The 16,876-nt window shown below is 36.6% G+C and overlaps 2 protein-coding genes across 8 annotated transcripts in view; one reads left to right on the forward strand and one right to left on the reverse strand.

The window, feature by feature from the left end:
* Positions 1 to 1,286: 1,286 nt before the first annotated feature.
* atl (atlastin GTPase) overlaps positions 1,287 to 16,876 on the reverse strand; it is a 41,914-nt gene continuing 26,324 nt past the window's right edge. For all 6 annotated transcript variants that reach the window (XM_022067023.2, XM_022067082.2, XM_022067030.2 and 3 more), the window contains 7 exons: positions 14,801 to 14,950; positions 13,930 to 14,068; positions 9,061 to 9,245; positions 7,094 to 7,315; positions 6,040 to 6,254; positions 5,463 to 5,529; positions 1,287 to 3,059 (listed from right to left, as the gene is read on the reverse strand). In XM_022067023.2, the coding sequence (XP_021922715.1) occupies positions 2,931 to 3,059; positions 5,463 to 5,529; positions 6,040 to 6,254; positions 7,094 to 7,315; positions 9,061 to 9,245; positions 13,930 to 14,068; positions 14,801 to 14,950 (1,107 nt within the window). In that variant the 3' untranslated portion in view covers positions 1,287 to 2,930. The remainder of the gene's footprint in view (positions 3,060 to 5,462; positions 5,530 to 6,039; positions 6,255 to 7,093; positions 7,316 to 9,060; positions 9,246 to 13,929; positions 14,069 to 14,800; positions 14,951 to 16,876) is intronic.
* On the forward strand, positions 2,429 to 16,833 carry LOC147873895 (atlastin-like). Of its 2 annotated transcripts, none has more exons than XM_087348652.1 (2): positions 2,429 to 2,609; positions 15,737 to 16,833. In XM_087348652.1, exons 1-2 carry the CDS (start codon positions 2,429 to 2,431, stop codon positions 15,898 to 15,900), a joined length of 345 nt encoding a protein of 114 aa, XP_087204778.1. In that variant the 3' UTR covers positions 15,901 to 16,833. The 2 variants fall into 2 exon arrangements, with proteins under 2 accessions (XP_087204778.1, XP_087204779.1); XM_087348653.1 differs by lacking the exon at positions 15,737 to 16,833 and adding an exon at positions 3,321 to 3,691.

The raw sequence follows: 16,876 nt of genomic DNA on the forward strand, positions 1-16,876 counted from the left end.
TGACACTGACGTCTTGGTATTACAAACAGCGGTCTGTAGATGGAAGAAGTAATCATATGATGTAGGCGGTTCCATCTAGTGCAGACGAAGTGAACGTAAAGAAGTGTGTGTGTGTGCGTGCGAAATAGTGGTACTGTTCGTAACTGTATCTTGAGACTTGCAAGGAATGCAGGAAATCCGAAGCTTTTTAAGGCTACTGCATGGCATACGCTATCTTTCCCCCTTCACCCCACTGACAAAAACCGCAAGTCAAAAGATTACAGTAGCGAACAGCAGTATAATTTAAGGATTTCCAGCAGGTGGTGTGCCATTGTCTAGTTCAGTGATTTGCAGTCTTTGCAGGCACATACCATACAACAAAAGAAAAATTTCACAGAATGTCAAACATCAAAGCCCAGTGACATGACGTACATTGGTACCAAATTTGTATCTCATCTCAGAGTATGCCCAAAGAGGTTATTCACACTTTTACTCAGTCATTCCAGCTACAGTGTGTTAAGGAACTGTCTCAGCACAGCTCATAGTGTTTATGCTTTCATCTAATTAGTTTTCCTTTAACCTTTACTGATTGTGCTTCACATCTTGGGAGCAGATCAGCAGCCCATGGATCACAATAGCATACCCATTAATTCCACAGTTCAAGGCTTGCAATGAGCCCTGTGGTATGGGGATTTAAATCCCTATTCCCATATCATAAAGGTTAAGTATCTGGAATGTTTTTACATTAATATCTTTGGTGGGGAATAGTATGATGTGCACATTTCAAAATAATATCAACTGTTTTGCCTACCGTTAAAAGAGTACATGACATTTTTACACATTGTTTCCATATTACAAAAACAATCCTTTCTTTCCCTAAGTAAAATCACTAATCTATGAAGATGTATGGAGAAATGGAGGTAAAGTACCACACATTTACACCTTGGCTTCACACTGATATACCTCCATGAAAAAGGCCTCAGCACAGAGGCAAAGAGAAAAGGCCTGGCTTATTTCTGGGTTCAATCCTCGAAGTTTGATAATGAACATCCAGTTTTGTGGCGGTAGCGGTAAAAATCCATGATGTCCAAAAATTAAACTGTATTTAATAATGTAGTGCAACTCGGAAAGTTACATTTTGATGTAAGTGTTCTGTAAGGTCATTCTGTGGCTCATAGTGTTGTCACAAAGAGAAAACAGGGCACTTATGGTTACTGGGACAACAGCTGATTGCACAAGTCAAATAGTCTTACCTAGATGATAAAAAGTTGACTCAGGCTGTAAATTAAATAAGAGAGTGCAGAGAATATTACAAAAATAGGGATTTATTTACCAAACCCAATATAACAACAGGAGTTTTGCAGCTAAGTATTTTAATTATATCACAATTATAACATTAATGAGCATGAAAACAATTTCAATGTTGAGCACGTAATTTTCACTCATTGCTTATCTGCATAGCGGCAAGAAAATCTGAGGCCACTATTTCCTCTTATGGCACTGGTTGTACATCGTGAACTGCATATACTACTGAGGTCCTGCAACTACTAAATTATACAAATCAAAGTGTATAGAAGTATGTTATTCAAGGACTATCTCACAAAACATAAAAGAGGAAATCAAATGTAGGTACAATTTCTCATGCAAGCCACAAATATTAAATCCATTTATTTTTTGCACAGAATTAGAAAAAATATATTTAATATATTTCACCTTTTCACACCACCTACAGCAGTTTTGTAGTGTTCCAGACACCACAGTTTAGCAGTGGAATTTCATCAGAATCAGTAACAGCATTTACTAATAACATCAAGCACTGTTACTGGGCCTTCAGAAATGCTCAAAAACTAGAGCCATTGCCCTAGTCAAGGACCATTGTCATGCTCGGTTTAGAGAGCCCACCAGTAAATATAATACTGCATCACATTAAATCTTGATTGTAGTTTTCTTCTGCTATGCAACAAACTGACAATTACAAACTTCTTTAGAATAATCTGAACACAAATATTGAATATAACTCAAAATTTCAACTATAAATTCATATTCCTTCAACAATATCTGTACTTCAACTGCTTGAGTTTGATTTAAATAAATCCACCACCACACTATCAATAAAATAACAGGCACCAACAAACAGAATTTCACACAAATTGTTATAGGAAAGAAGTACTGTATTTTACAATTAAAGATGTTTTAGAAATAATATATAATTTATAATCATGATGTAGCTATTATGAAATTTAAATTCCAAGGAAGACTATATAGAACATTCATGACTGCTTACATTTAAATTAACATAAATAAAACAGATGTACAAACCAAATTTCATACTTTTAGTCAGAAAACTGTGACAATACAAGAGAATTAAAGGTTGTTGGTTCAATACGAATTGAAATTAAATTTGCTTCACATTGTCAATTTTATTTTCAAGTTGAAGTATACTTGAAGAATGTGCTTACTCCATTTTTTCTATGAGGTTGCTGTTATTCTTATGGACACACAAGGAGCCTTCGACAGTGGAAGTACAGTGCGGGATTGTGCTACAGTGTTCACATTGAGTACAATGCTGAGTTCAGTCCAGATTTACAATCTTGCACACCATAGAAGTAGAAGATTTGCAGCACCTTCAGGTAAGCAAATTTGTACATCTGTTTATGTTAATTTAAATCTAAGCAGTCATGAATAAATATGGCCTTTTTGACACCAAATGTGCTTAGGTTCACTTACATGTACAATGATTGGCAATGCTAAAAATAAATCAGACACTTTATACATATACTTATTTAACTGGAAGATAATTTTTAGGCACTGAGGTGGTTGGTTACGTTTGTATTATCCTAAATTACATGCTTAAATTACCATTACTGACACTTCCACGCCACTTTATCACTTCAAGATTCCTTATAGAAGTCCAAGTTCATTTATCACATTCGTTGTAGTGGTGCGTGCAGTCAAGACTGTTTTAGCTTCCCATTACTTTGTACTGTTGAGTTGCCACTACTGATTGCTGCTTCTGTTGCTTGTAGTGCTGCCTGTTGCAAACCCATCTCCAAAAACTGTTGATATGTTGGTTTCATGACCTAAAACATCCCAAGTGCCGTATAATATTCTACATGAAACAATTATTTATGAGAAGTATCATTTTATATATATCAGCATCATCATTGGCAAAACAGCCCTTTTTGAGCCAAAGCCTTCCTTAGATGATTCTGCCAGATTTGTCTATTCTTGGCTATGCTTTTCCAGTTTCTCTGAGTCCTAATTTAGTTTGGTTGTGAATTAGACCATCTGGTTTTCACTTCTTTGGATTTCACAAGTTTTATTTTATTTATTTTTTACAGAGTAAGGTCATCACCGTTATGTCCAACTCCCAACCTAGAAGACCAGGTCTCTGTATTTATGTCCCCCAGTGATAGGGTGGCCCAGTTATACCCCCCAGGCACCAGATTCCCTTTTCAATGCCTTCTATGACTCGCAAGGCTACGGTGGAGGTATTCTAACCTGCCTCCACACAGGAATTTTAGATATATAACAGTTCATAATCAAATCTTTGTCACTACTGTTAACTTCAGTTTATTTTAAGTAAAAATTATATATTTGTCTTTGAAATGTTTTGTTCCTATTTTTTAAATTAGTTTATTCCCAGATGAAGATGTGATGATGTACTGGAATTGGAAGGGAAAATATATATAGAATGGATAAGACTGGATAATAGTGTGTAACATTCATGCATTTCTACACCTGAACACAAAATTAAAAAATGGTGGTATCAATAAACCCACATAAGTCAATATTTTTGATGTAGAATATGCAAATGATACCAACATTTTTCCATCACCCACCATTATGATAAATTGAGTGTGTACTGTAAAAATTTGTACCTATGAATATACAAATTGTTGCGACACTTCACAGCAGTCTCTCAGTTAAATGTGGTTAAAATAATTTTACTTAACAATAATGAAGACAGAAAATCACCCTGAATGCTTTGCTTCAAGTAAACTGCATTTACAGAGCATTATAACTGGGCAGTGAAACGTCAGCATCATCTGCCTAACGCTCTCTCTAGTCGTAATGCCAAGACCATTCTTACTCACGTATAACACAGTTCTTTTCACAATTATTCATTCATTCTTAAATCCAGGGCATGTAATATACAAACCACACATTTAAATGGGGGAATGAAGTTGTGTTTCTTCTGCATACAGTAGAATGCACTGTAACATATAAAAACTAACAAACCAAGCATGTGAACTATTTCTAACTATGAACTTTTGCATTTTCTGTTGCTCTCAAAGAAAAGCTGCCAACAATCATCTCATCATATGACTGATTTAAAATATGTATCCATGCCATTTTCATTACAAAATACCACCAGCAACAACAAACGCTGACAAAGCCCACCTAATCTTCAAACATCTCATACCACATCATCATCTTTTTTTTTACTTTCCATATTTTATTTATTTCAAAGTGTGTAAATCATAAATATCAGATTTTTTAATCTTCCATTCCAAAAATGGGGGGGGTGTTACCCATGAGTAAATACAGTAAAATCTCAAAGAACGCAAGGTTGGTCCCTTAAACTCTTCAGGATGCCTTATTCTTCTCTTTGTAATTTACCGTGAAAATGTGTTGGTGAACCATGCTGTTTTTGTGGAATAGCGTTGACAGGTCTTAAAAGAAGCTTTACTCCCTGCATTAAAATGCTTATGAGCTAGAAATACAACTTGAGTACACAAAGTACTGTTGTTTCCCTAGCAACTGCAGTAACGGAGCAAAACATTCCCATTATATTACTACTAAGCACTGACTAAAAAAGGAGGCTTTAGTTCCAGGTCAACAAAAATATGAATGAAGCAAATATAAAAGAGGGTAGGTCCTCAAAAAAGTTAAGAAATCATAACACTTTTGAAAACGCACAATTGCATCTGAAAGTACCTTGACTGACTTTAAGGAAGCAATGCAAAATTTTTCAGGGAAATATTATCACTGAACTATTCTGAACTTTCCAAAGAGCAAAATTCAGATGTAAGATGTCCCTTAAAATATGTTTCTCGCATTTCTAGTTAGGCCTTTTCCTTGCAATCTAGGGAAGGTGAGCAACAAACAGGGATAGCAATTCCACCACGAAATCACCATGATGGAGACGTCTTGGTGTTTGTTAATGATGAACTACAGGTTTCAAGCAAAAATAGTCATCAACAGGTTCTTTCAAACTGTATTCAAGTTCCTGCACATCTTCGGTGCAAATAACAGTTGTTATGTGCACAATGTAATTAATTTTGTTCATGTTGTACCAAACAAAACAAGTACTTCATTAACAAACACTCATAAAAAGTGTGTGGAAAAATTACAGTGATAATAAAGTCGAGATCACATAAACAACACACTGTCCAAAATAGATGTTTCATGTAAGCTACACTTTCCTAATCAGAAACAGGGCACAATTAAGACGAACATCAAGACAAATTGTCACTTACGTTATCCCACAGTAGATTCGCAACTTCGTCCAGGTATGCTCCTATTTCTCTCATTTCTCCACTATACCTGCAATACGACATTTTACCCACATAAAGACATTTTCATCTCAGTAATTTCCAGATTTTCTTAGTCGTGTGCTTATGGGCACTATCAATGCAGAATTCATTTTATATGGCCCTTGAAGTTATCTAACATTATAATATTCAATGCTTGGAAATTATCTCAGGCCAAGATCAAATCGAATGATAAAACTGCAACATCAAATTACTTTATATATGGATCTCATCACTGCACATAATTAACACATCCCAAATTACAGCACAAAATGACACATAAAAATGTGACATGGTAAACAATGTACAAGCAAAGTATTAGAGAACCTTCAAAATGCAAGCCAGGGACAGGTTCAAACAAAATTTGAATTTAAAAAAAAACACATCACTGAATAAGAACATCAAATTGTCAATCATTTACTAATGATCTTAGCCAGAAATAAAAGTGATAACATACTAGCATGAATGTAAGCATTACAACTGAGTCAAGGAGAAAACACATGGAAGTAGAAATATTTCTTACCTGACATATGCCCATACCCCAAAGCTCAGCATTGCCACACCCATCACAAGATTGCACAGATTGGCCAAAGAATAAATTCCAATAAGGCCAAAGATTCCTGATAAAATATAAAATATCACAGCCGTAGCAAAGAAGACGGCAGGAGTTCTTGCAGCCTTGAATATGTTTTTACTTTCATTGTGCATTTTGAATTGTCCATACAGATCTTCTAACTCCTAAAATTTAAAGGGAAGAATTATTAAAAGATAAACTGAGTGCCCTCATTACAGCATACTTCACAATGTCGTATTCCTAATTAACATACATTTTATCAATACCCAACCAAACCCCAAAATACAGTACGTAAGTCTTCCTTGTTAGGTGGGACCGTCACCACGGCATGGTGCGTCCTCAGGTTGCAGATGGAGGAACAGCCTCCAGTTATGGATAACTGTGAATATATTGAATAAGCAATCGCAGGCAAGGGGATCCTCCAACTTGGGGGTTGGGCACAGGGCTAACAACCCTCCACCACAAAAATGTTTTATGTTAGGAGAACAACAACAAAGCCTCCGGCTGATTTACAACCCAGGACATGTTTAAAGGACCTGAGAAGTCTTCCTTTTAAAAACATTAATGTGCTGTAGATTTCATTACAGTGAAACCTCAACAAATGAAAATTTATAAAACATTGAATGTACTCACTGTAACATGTAATTACGATATCTAAAAATGGATGAAATAAATATTCTTTACTTCTATTCAAAACAGAGTACTATTGTTTAAAAGAAATATGACTGGGGCAATATTTTTAAAAGTGGTCATCATGGAGACATAAAAATAATGAAAAATAATTCCATTTACCAATATCTCTAGCATTATCTGAACTGCGAAGTTAAATATTTTCTCAAATCACAACCAACCACTTGTTAAGAGCCGTCCTTTACAAGCAAAAGCCCAACCCACAATTTCTGTATGCCCTCAAGTCCCATCTACTTTTTCCCATAATTAGCTACATGCGCATGTGTGGATGACTATTTATTTCTCTCTAAAGCACCAAGTACTACAAACTGACCTTATCTAACTTCTGCTTGTACGATTCAGAGAAACTCTCGCCTCCCATTTTGCGTTTATTGATGAACTGAGTTAATGCTTTGTCTTTAATCCTCCCATGTTCAGCTTCGAGATGTGCAGTGCTGAGATATGGCTTGGCACCACCACATATCCCCTCCATCAACATTGTGTAAGTTTCCCTGGCTGCTGCTACTGCTGCCAGATTGTTAGCTTCAGCTGTAGCCTGCAACAGTCATGACAGTTACAATCTGCTCTGTTCCAGATCATATGTTATCCATTACAAGGTTCAATATGAAAACTTCTGTCCTTTAAATCAGATCTCACCACAGTTTCTTTAAAGTGATTTGTAGACAAAAAGTAGAATGTGACAGTATTCTGAAATTTAATTATACGAGGGCATTTCAAAAAGTAACAGCAAATTGACAATATTTCACGAAACGAATACTCTAGGCATTTCAAACTCCCGCACAGGGAAGATACATTCTTAGAGAAGGTTTTGACACTGCCTAATAGATGGCATGTCAATCCGTGATGACCGACACTCCTGTCGTCCATGATAACGCACGCCCTCACACGGCTGCTGCAACTCTTGATGCCATTCGGAGATTGAGATTTCAGATCTTACAGCACCCCCCATACAGCCCTGACCTTGCTCCCTCTGATTATCATGAGTTTGGACCCCTGAAGGACGCTTTGAGAGGACGAAGATTTGGGAATGATGACGAGATCAAAGAAGCGGTTCATTCCTAGCTGAAGGCACAACCAAAAACATTTTTTTCTGATGGAATAAAGAAGTTGGTGCAACGGTGTGAGAAGTGTATTGAAAAGGAGGGTGATTATGACATATCATTTGTATCTCTAATTAAATTATATATCTCAAATTATTTAATTTGAAATGCCCTCGTAACTTTACTTGTCACGTAGAATATAGAAGTATGTACTTCCATTCTAGTTCATGGCTCATTGATCCCTTATTGTTACAAAGTGTAATTTCCTAGCTTTTGTACAACTATCTTAAGATTTCATTTTGCTGTTTATTAGTGGGGTTAGACAAGTTCCTTGGTACTAATCAACAGTGAAAAACTGTAAGTACCCAGCAAAATAAAATCCACATGAATTGCCTTGGGATTCAACCTGGACCTGCACAGTAAGAAGTCACCCAGCATCTGGCACCTAAACACTTGAATTTCATGCAAAGGCCATTACTATATATTTTCTTTACAGTTTTGGAGAAAATTACAAAAATATAAAAAAATGTTATAAATAAAGGAATACTTTTGCAAGGCCATGCCATACATTAGCAAAATTATCCAATAAGAAACCAAAGCAAGTCTCAATGTAATACTGTATTCCTAAGTATTAACCAAAAAATAAATAATAGCAGCAGCAAACTAATTTCTTCCGAACCTTCTATAATGTGGTAAAAAGTAAAGTTTGTCCCACTGTACGCCAAGTAGGCGTTTGAGGTGAGAGGAGGTATAGCTCCTCCCTTCCTTGACCTCGGCACTAGATGGGGATGAGTGGTCAGCATCACGCCCCGGCCGGCTTTACCCCCGGGAAAGGACCCCGGTACCCATTGTAGAGGAGGCTGGGTGGGCCCCAGAGCCGGTCTGGACTCAGAGGCTAGAGGTAAAATCCTCTACCTCCGTCGGGGATCGAACCCCGGCCATCCAGCCCGTAGCTAGTCACTATACTGACTGAGCTATCCCGGCTCATTCTATAATGTGGTACAATATCAAAATATATGCACATTAAACATTTAATAAAAATTTGGAAAGAATGGTACTATAATTAAATCCAACAGCAATGGAGAACCAATTACTCAAGATAATACAAAAGATATATCCATTTATGCCTTTAATATGTGTTTAGTGGCATACGCATACATACACAGTAAACATTAAATTTCAAACAGCCAAAACAGCAGATAAATATGAGATTGAAGCATAGTACAAAACTAACACTTACAACCAACATGGATTTCGGTTCAGGTAGCTCATCCCCCTTGTAAATTTCAAGATATGATTTGAAATATTGCAGCAACTCCTTCGCCTTCACTCTCTGACCTCCAATTTCTTTTACAACTAAGTTTTCGGGGGCCAGCATCATTGGAACCAACTTTTGAAGCTGTTTCTTGAAGTCTGTCTCAATGTCTGAAACAACAGGGGACAGGCATGCAATAAGACCAAAATTCAAATTAGTTTACAATGATCTCATCACCCTATGTTCTTCCCTAACATTTAGTTGCCCTTCAACTCTACTGTTGAGACAAGGTTGTAAGTAGCATGAAGATGTCAATAACAGCGCTTACATGGTCATGAATGTAATACTGATAATGGATCTACATTTGTCTGTCATTAAAAATGAAGTTTCTTCCCATATTCTTTAGAAGCAATATGTTAAAATTACCAATGTACTATTAAAACCATATAATACTAAACACAATTATTTTTGATCTTCATATGCAAAGTACTGAACTGTACTGATGCAAACTTTCTGGGTTTCTTAACATTTCTCCCTTACAAAGATTAAATATGTCATTAAACAATGTACTGCCTAATGCCTGTATCTACAACATTTAATTATCAGCATCCCTCTTTAGTTATGTTGAAAAAAACAGAAAAGTATGCTTAGCTTCTAAATATAAATGCTCTCCAAAGACAGGGTGAAAATTCATCTTGGATTTAGTTTCCTTCTAGGATAAAATGAACCCACATTATTAAAAACTCAAATAATAATCATGTCATCCAACAAAATATTGTGTCGCACATCCTTGATGTTGAAGAATGTCCGTTGTTATGAGGCATATTTGATACACCTGGCATTTCCACCTTCACAGAATTTGATGTCAATATTCTAATAGAAGCCTTTTATTGTTTTAAATTTTCAGTATTATGATAACAGACAACCAAAGCCCAGAAACCAAAATATTGTGTATACTACATATACTGCAGACAATGGATAATGTCCGACACAAAAGCAGTGTAATGAATCAACCACTAGGACAAACTTTTGAGTTTTGTCTGCGTGTGTGTAAAATACACAAGAGTAATACGAATACCAAAGGAAAGCAATCTATCAGTGCTTTAGTTTTTAAAATTAATATGTCACTCCATGCACAAAGGAAGCGAGCTCTGGGAAACTGAGCTACTAAATGAATTACAAAGCCAATGAATAGTAATTTTATATTATTTTCAATGACGTAGTAACTGCTGGGAATGGAGAAGTGAATGATATGAGAAACAGAAGAGCCTTTAAAAATATGGCAACTTAAACATCCACTATAAAATTCCACCATGGATTATACAAAAACAGAATTGATATGCATGATGTGACAAGGGTGGGTTTGACACTACAGCAAATGAATCTGGTTAAGCTAGCCTCAGATCACAGTCCAGGGGAAACAACAGCTAGGGCTTCTGTCTTTCCCCTATTACCAGAAGACAGAAGAAGATCCACCTTCTGAAACGTTATTTTATTGAAATATAAATGATGGACAAAGTCCAAAATCCCATGTTTGCCGATTATACTGTCTCTCATATTTTTCCATGTAATCCATTCTCCCAATGAGCACACATGATTGCAATCTAAATAATCAACAAACTCAAACTCTCGCCGTTCATTTTGCACATCAGAGTTCAGAATAAAGCAATGACATAATAAGTGCAGAACCAAATAAAATACACTATATTACATAAAAATAACAACTATTTTGAAAATTGTGCTCTCTGCTTAGGCACATGCAACATAATAGTCCAACACACTATTTCCACAGCTTAATACACAAGCTTCTGCTGTACAGCTTCTTTAGACATGACTAATGTTATGGTAATTTTACATAATATAAAGAAAGAAATGCTGATATGTACTTCTATTAAATGTCCCCTATAAACACAAAAGCTATCCACACTTCTGGACATATCGGGACACTCACTCCTACATCTTTGGCCGATATGTACATCTAATAACATTTAAGAAAAACAACACCTTCGCCCAAAAATGGAAAAACAAACGTAATGAAACATCACCAAAAAACTACAGAAATCATAATTGAGTTTTAAGTTTTTAGATATATTTTACACCTGATGATGGTTTTATAAAAACCAAAACATGTTGTGTAAATGTTCCGAAATGTAAATCGATCAATCGATATGGAACATGAATGATATTTTATTATCTTAATTATAAGAAATTTTAAATATTGTGATCAGACGGATTAAAATAAATAATTGTTATCCACACTCATATAAATCAGCTTATATATTAATCTCAATCGTTTGTGCTGTTATGTTGGTACTTTCACATTTTATTAACCCGTCGACGTGGTTTTACGTGTACACACGCGGGCATTTAAATTAAAGTTCTTGTGGTTTTACGTACAAACACGCGAGCCTCAAAGCCTAATTTAAAACGCCCATAAGTATGGAATAAATAACGCCAGCGCGATGAGGTTTGTTCTCGCCTGTTGTGGAAATAAAGCTCTATGTGTATACATGTGGCAACAGTGGTACATTCCAATGACCTGCAAGGGAGAGTCTAAAAATAAACGCCTGACCTGGTAGTTTACAATGGCTCTCCCTTCGACAAGTCGTCCTTTGACGAAGCTTGAAGAAATACAAGTTTTAAATGAAGTTTTAGAAGATGATAGTATAAGTGAATATAGTTCGGACGATGATAGTGTATTTGACATTGATTATACACAGTTTGTGACACCGGGAACTGTCGTGTTTAGTGATAGTGATTGTGATAATGGTAGTGGTGGTCGACAGGACGACATCGTACAGGCAGGTGTGGTTTCCAACAAGTTTTTGTGGGAAAATATAGACTCATTTCCTGCTTCACGAGAAGCATTTTGTAATGTATGTGGTCCCCAGTTCGACACTGCTGAACTAGATGTCGTGAGTTCATTCGAAAATATTTTCGATATAGCACTTGTGCAGCACATTGCTGATCAAACCAACAGATATGCTCAACAAGAAATATCAAAAAGTGCCAATCCTCTCACATTTTGCTCTAGGATTAGGAAGTGGCAAGATGTTACAGTGGACGAAATTTACGTTCTTTTGGCTCTATTTATGTTGATGGGCATTGTGCAAAAGCCTACACTTAGATCTTACTATTCAAAGAACCGGCTGTTGTACACTCCGTTTTTTTCTGAAACTAAACTTCTAATCGACTTGCTTCCACTGCTCACACATCTCATCTTATAAGGTAAGATTATAAAACCATCTTTTAAGAGGATTTCAGTGAAAAATTCATAATTATATCTCATATAGTTCAAAAGTTATGAAGAAAAGAGTATTTAACAGCAAAATTTAAACGGGCATTTAAAAAATACTACCGCAGGAACAGCACGACAGCGGTATATGCGGGGTATTTAAACCACCACGTCGACGGGTTAATACCAACCTTACACACTGTTCTAATTTCTACATGCCACATTACTACAGCAAAAAAGTAAATTTTAGCCTGACACAATTTTATACAAGAAGACATGCGTTTCCTCTGCTGCACCCAGTATAAATTTAATTGGACAAAATATATAACTGCAACCTTCCCTTCAACAATCTTCCCACTGAAAATTTGGTGCCTATTTCCCCACTTCAGTTTCTTCCCAAAATTTTAAACATAAACACTTGACCCGAGTAATATTCATAAAATCTTTATTCTTATCTGTTTGATGTACCTTCTGTTTTATTGCTTTGTACTGAATTAAATGACCTGGTTTTATGTTTCAATATACAAGTTTGTAAACACTTATTAAAACTTTGGTTAAATGAATCCTTGAGACAGGAAACATTTTTCAAGAGAACATTTGATTTTTCAGTCAGAAATCAAGCTGATCCGCATCATCACTGGAGGTTGTGTAATTTTACATACTAGGTACGAAGACAGGTTCATTACTTGCGCTGGTTGGAATGAAATATGCGTAGTGTGTTATCGGATCCTCCAGAAACAATGAGTTCTGGTTCTGACCAATCGCAGCACAAAACCTTTCCTTCGTGTCCCTTCAGATCAAACAGCGGAACCATCTTTTAAGAGGATTTCAGTGAAAAATTCATAATTATATCTCATATAGTTCAAAAGTTATGAAGAAAAGAGTATTTAACAGCAAAATTTAAACGGGCATTTAAAAAATACTACCGCAGGAACAGCACGACAGCGGTATATGCGGGGTATTTAAACCACCACGTCGACGGGTTAATACCAACCTTACACACTGTTCTAATTTCTACATGCCACATTACTACAGCAAAAAAGTAAATTTTAGCCTGACACAATTTTATACAAGAACAACGCTGTGGTATTTCCCACGTTCATAAACTTTTGACTTCATCAGAGGTGAGAAGGCATGGAGAGAAATCATCCACACGGGATCTAGATGGTCTGAAACCTGAGACCTCACTAACTTTTAGATCACCACATCTCCTTCAATACATTAATGAACCTCATGTTTCAAATAATTAGGACTGTAATCACAGAAACAAGATAAAATAATGAAAATGTATTTTCTGTTATAACTATACTGTTCATCTTTGCATAAACTTTCTTATTTCTTAAAATTCCTCATCCCCATTCCTTGGCTGCACTGAAGAGTAACATTAATATTACGTCAGGTAATAAACTCATAAACTTCACCTGTTCTTGCTCCCTGCATCTGTTCATACGATTATTTCACAGCTTTCTACGTACTTATTAACCCCAGTTTCTTCAGTATATTATATTACACTACTATAATATCACAAAGACACATACTGAAATGCAAACATTTCTGAAGGAAGATGCCATACACAAGCAATGTTTTAAATAGAAATAGCCTGACTGGTCGAAGCATACCTGATAATTTTCCATCAAATTCTGGATTTGTTGCCACTTTGAGTCCTGGATGAGGCATCAAGAAACAGGATATGCCAGAAAAACATGACCTGATGTGCTTCCTTAACGACTGGAGCTCAGGGTGTTGTTTGTTTGATATCTGAAATTGGTACAATAAGTCTCATGAGTATTTATAATCTGATTCATGTTCCAATTGACATGATGTGTACAAATACTTGTGCACTCTTCTGTTATAAAATGTTTTATCCAACACTAAAGGACGAATGGAGTGCATGTGCCCAGTTTATTTAACAATATACGTATTTTACTCTCCAGTACATACAATTAGGATGTTTAAGGTTTTCTACAGATTGTTATAGCCACTGCAGATGAACAAGTATTTCATATGGAACATTTTCACCAGCTGTTTATTGTCTGATGGTAACATTTTTTTGTCCTGTATCCCATTTCATTCGTGCAGTACATCTGGCTGTATCAGAATTGTCCTTATAATCCACAAAGTGTATACAAACAATAAGATGTTACAAATTAATAACAAAGACAATAAATGTTGCTGTATTCAGAGTGCTCAGAGACCTGCCACTTTCACCCATCTTAGATAAGTAAGGTACACCAAGCACTAAGTGGGGTACACTTATACCCCAGTGTGTTTTTCTACTTATGAAACATGGAACTGGAATTACTGGCCAAAAGAGAAAGAATATCCTGAATATATGAGAAATAAAGAAAGTGGTTGGATGTCAGGGCCCTACTTTAAATGTAATCAGCAGAAATATCCTTATGGGGCACAGTTAACCCCACACGATATTAGCAGGGTCAGGCACTTGAAAATTATAGCGTTTACATTCTGTGTGATGTCATTATATTATACCTGTAACCTTCTATTCAAAATTATTTCTCCTCCCTTATCTCCATAGTCTGCTTCATATGGGAAACTCCAATCTCTCACGAGGAACTGTAGTTTTTGGAAGGGTGTGTGTCCAGCATCCTCCAGTGCTAACCTACCATATTCAGTGAAAAGCTGAAAAAGAAACCCCACTTATAGCAAGTGTTGATTACGCTCCAAGGAAATGCAATGTAATGTTCTGTTCATTTCTACAAGGCCCTACAATTAATTCTAGTAATTAATATTTTCAAATTGGTTAACAATATACCACATATCAGTTCATTTTCCTGCATTATGAAAAAACTGCAACCAACCTGATTATGATGAAGGCAGAGCCAGTTTCCAAAAAAATTTATTTCAAAAGAACTTACGACAATAGATAGTGTCCACTAAATGATATCTACGACATCATCTTCAGTGAGAAGCTGCCCTTTAGGCATTACAATTTCTTACACGTCACTGGCCACATGTAGGAGGGCGTGGTTTTAGAGTCAGTAATGCAAACCATAAGGATGAAAATCCCATAAAAGCATTACCATGACAATGGTAATAATAATTTATGCACAACACACATCATCATAAACATTATCTTATTATTATACAAGATTAGTATCAAAAGGAAATGTGTTGATTCATTGCACAAAAGGCTTAAGAGTCATTCCCAAATGTCAGTGTTATAGAGGTTGGCGCACGAAATGATGCCCTATTTGATTGAATGATAAATCAGCAACCACGTTACGGATGAAGTTTTCTGTCATGTGGGTAAGTGCAGTAGTTCATGGAGATACCATTAGGTGGCAAATGCATCACCTAGCTAACACGAGGTGATTATGTCGTGGTTTCACGCCAGTATGCAGAAGATGGCAGACAAGGGAAGACTTACGGTTCAGCAGAGAACTCAAACAGTTTTGTTTTTTGCAGAAACAAAAAGTGTTGTGGAAACGCAGAGACAGTTTCTTGCCCATTTTGGTATGTGGTGGGCCCCTGCTCCAAAAACTATTCACAGACTTCATCAGCAGTTTCAACAGGATGGTACAGTGTTGGAAAAGAAACGTGGACGTGCCGCAAGTGTGTGTAGCCCATAGAACATTGACGCTGTCAGAGTAGCCATGCAAAGAAGCCCGGGAAAATCAACCTGGAAGGCAGCGGCAGAATTAAGAATATCCAGACGATCAGTGCAGCAAATTTTGCAGAGTGATTTGCATCTGTATCCATACAAAATGACATGGTGCATGGACTCACTGCTCGTGATAAACAACAGACTGGAGTTTGCTGCGTGGGCAGAGCATGAGGAAGTCACAATGCACAATGTATGGTTTTCAGATCAGGCACATTTTCACTTGGATGGTGCAGTGAACAAGCAAAATGTGCGCTTTTGGGCTTCGGAAAATCTGCGTGTGCGCACCGAGAAAATGCATCATGCACCGAAAATTACAGTATGGGTTGCCATCTCCAGCCACGGACTAATCGGACCAGTTTTCTTTGATCAAACTGTGAAAAGTAAGCGCTATCTGAGCATGCTGCGTAACAGTTTTGTGCATCAGCTTATCGCAACTGGTTTGCCGTTAAATACACAGTGGTTTATGCAAGATGGGGCTACACCATACACAGCAAATGTTGTCTTGGACTTCCTGCACGACACTTTCGGTCCACGTGTGGTTTCCCACCGATATCCTGCTCGCCACGGATGTTGACAGAAGTGGCCACCCAATAGTCCGGATATAAACCCCTGCGACTTTTTCCTTTGGGGTTACCTTAAGGAAAAACTGTTTCCAAAAAAAACCAGCCTCAATCATGCAACTCAGGGTTTTGATTGTTCAAATGTGTGGTGAAATTACGGAGGATATGTGTCGTCGAGTAATCACGAACGTAGCCATTCATTTTTCAGAAGTTGCACGACAGAACGGTGGTCATATTGAACATGTAATCCATAAAGGATAAATCTCCATGAATTGTTCTTTGTGTTCATAGATATATATGTACCATTATATGAATATTAAAGCTTTTATTTAAACGTTCAGTCAGGTATCATTTCGTGCGCCACCCTGTACATTAAGCAGA

The sequence above is a fragment of the Zootermopsis nevadensis genome, unplaced genomic scaffold, assembly GCF_977971745.1.
Source record: "Zootermopsis nevadensis isolate Lab colony 2312 unplaced genomic scaffold, Znev_1.0 Znev_ptg000013l, whole genome shotgun sequence".
Lineage (NCBI taxonomy): Eukaryota > Metazoa > Arthropoda > Insecta > Blattodea > Termopsidae > Zootermopsis > Zootermopsis nevadensis.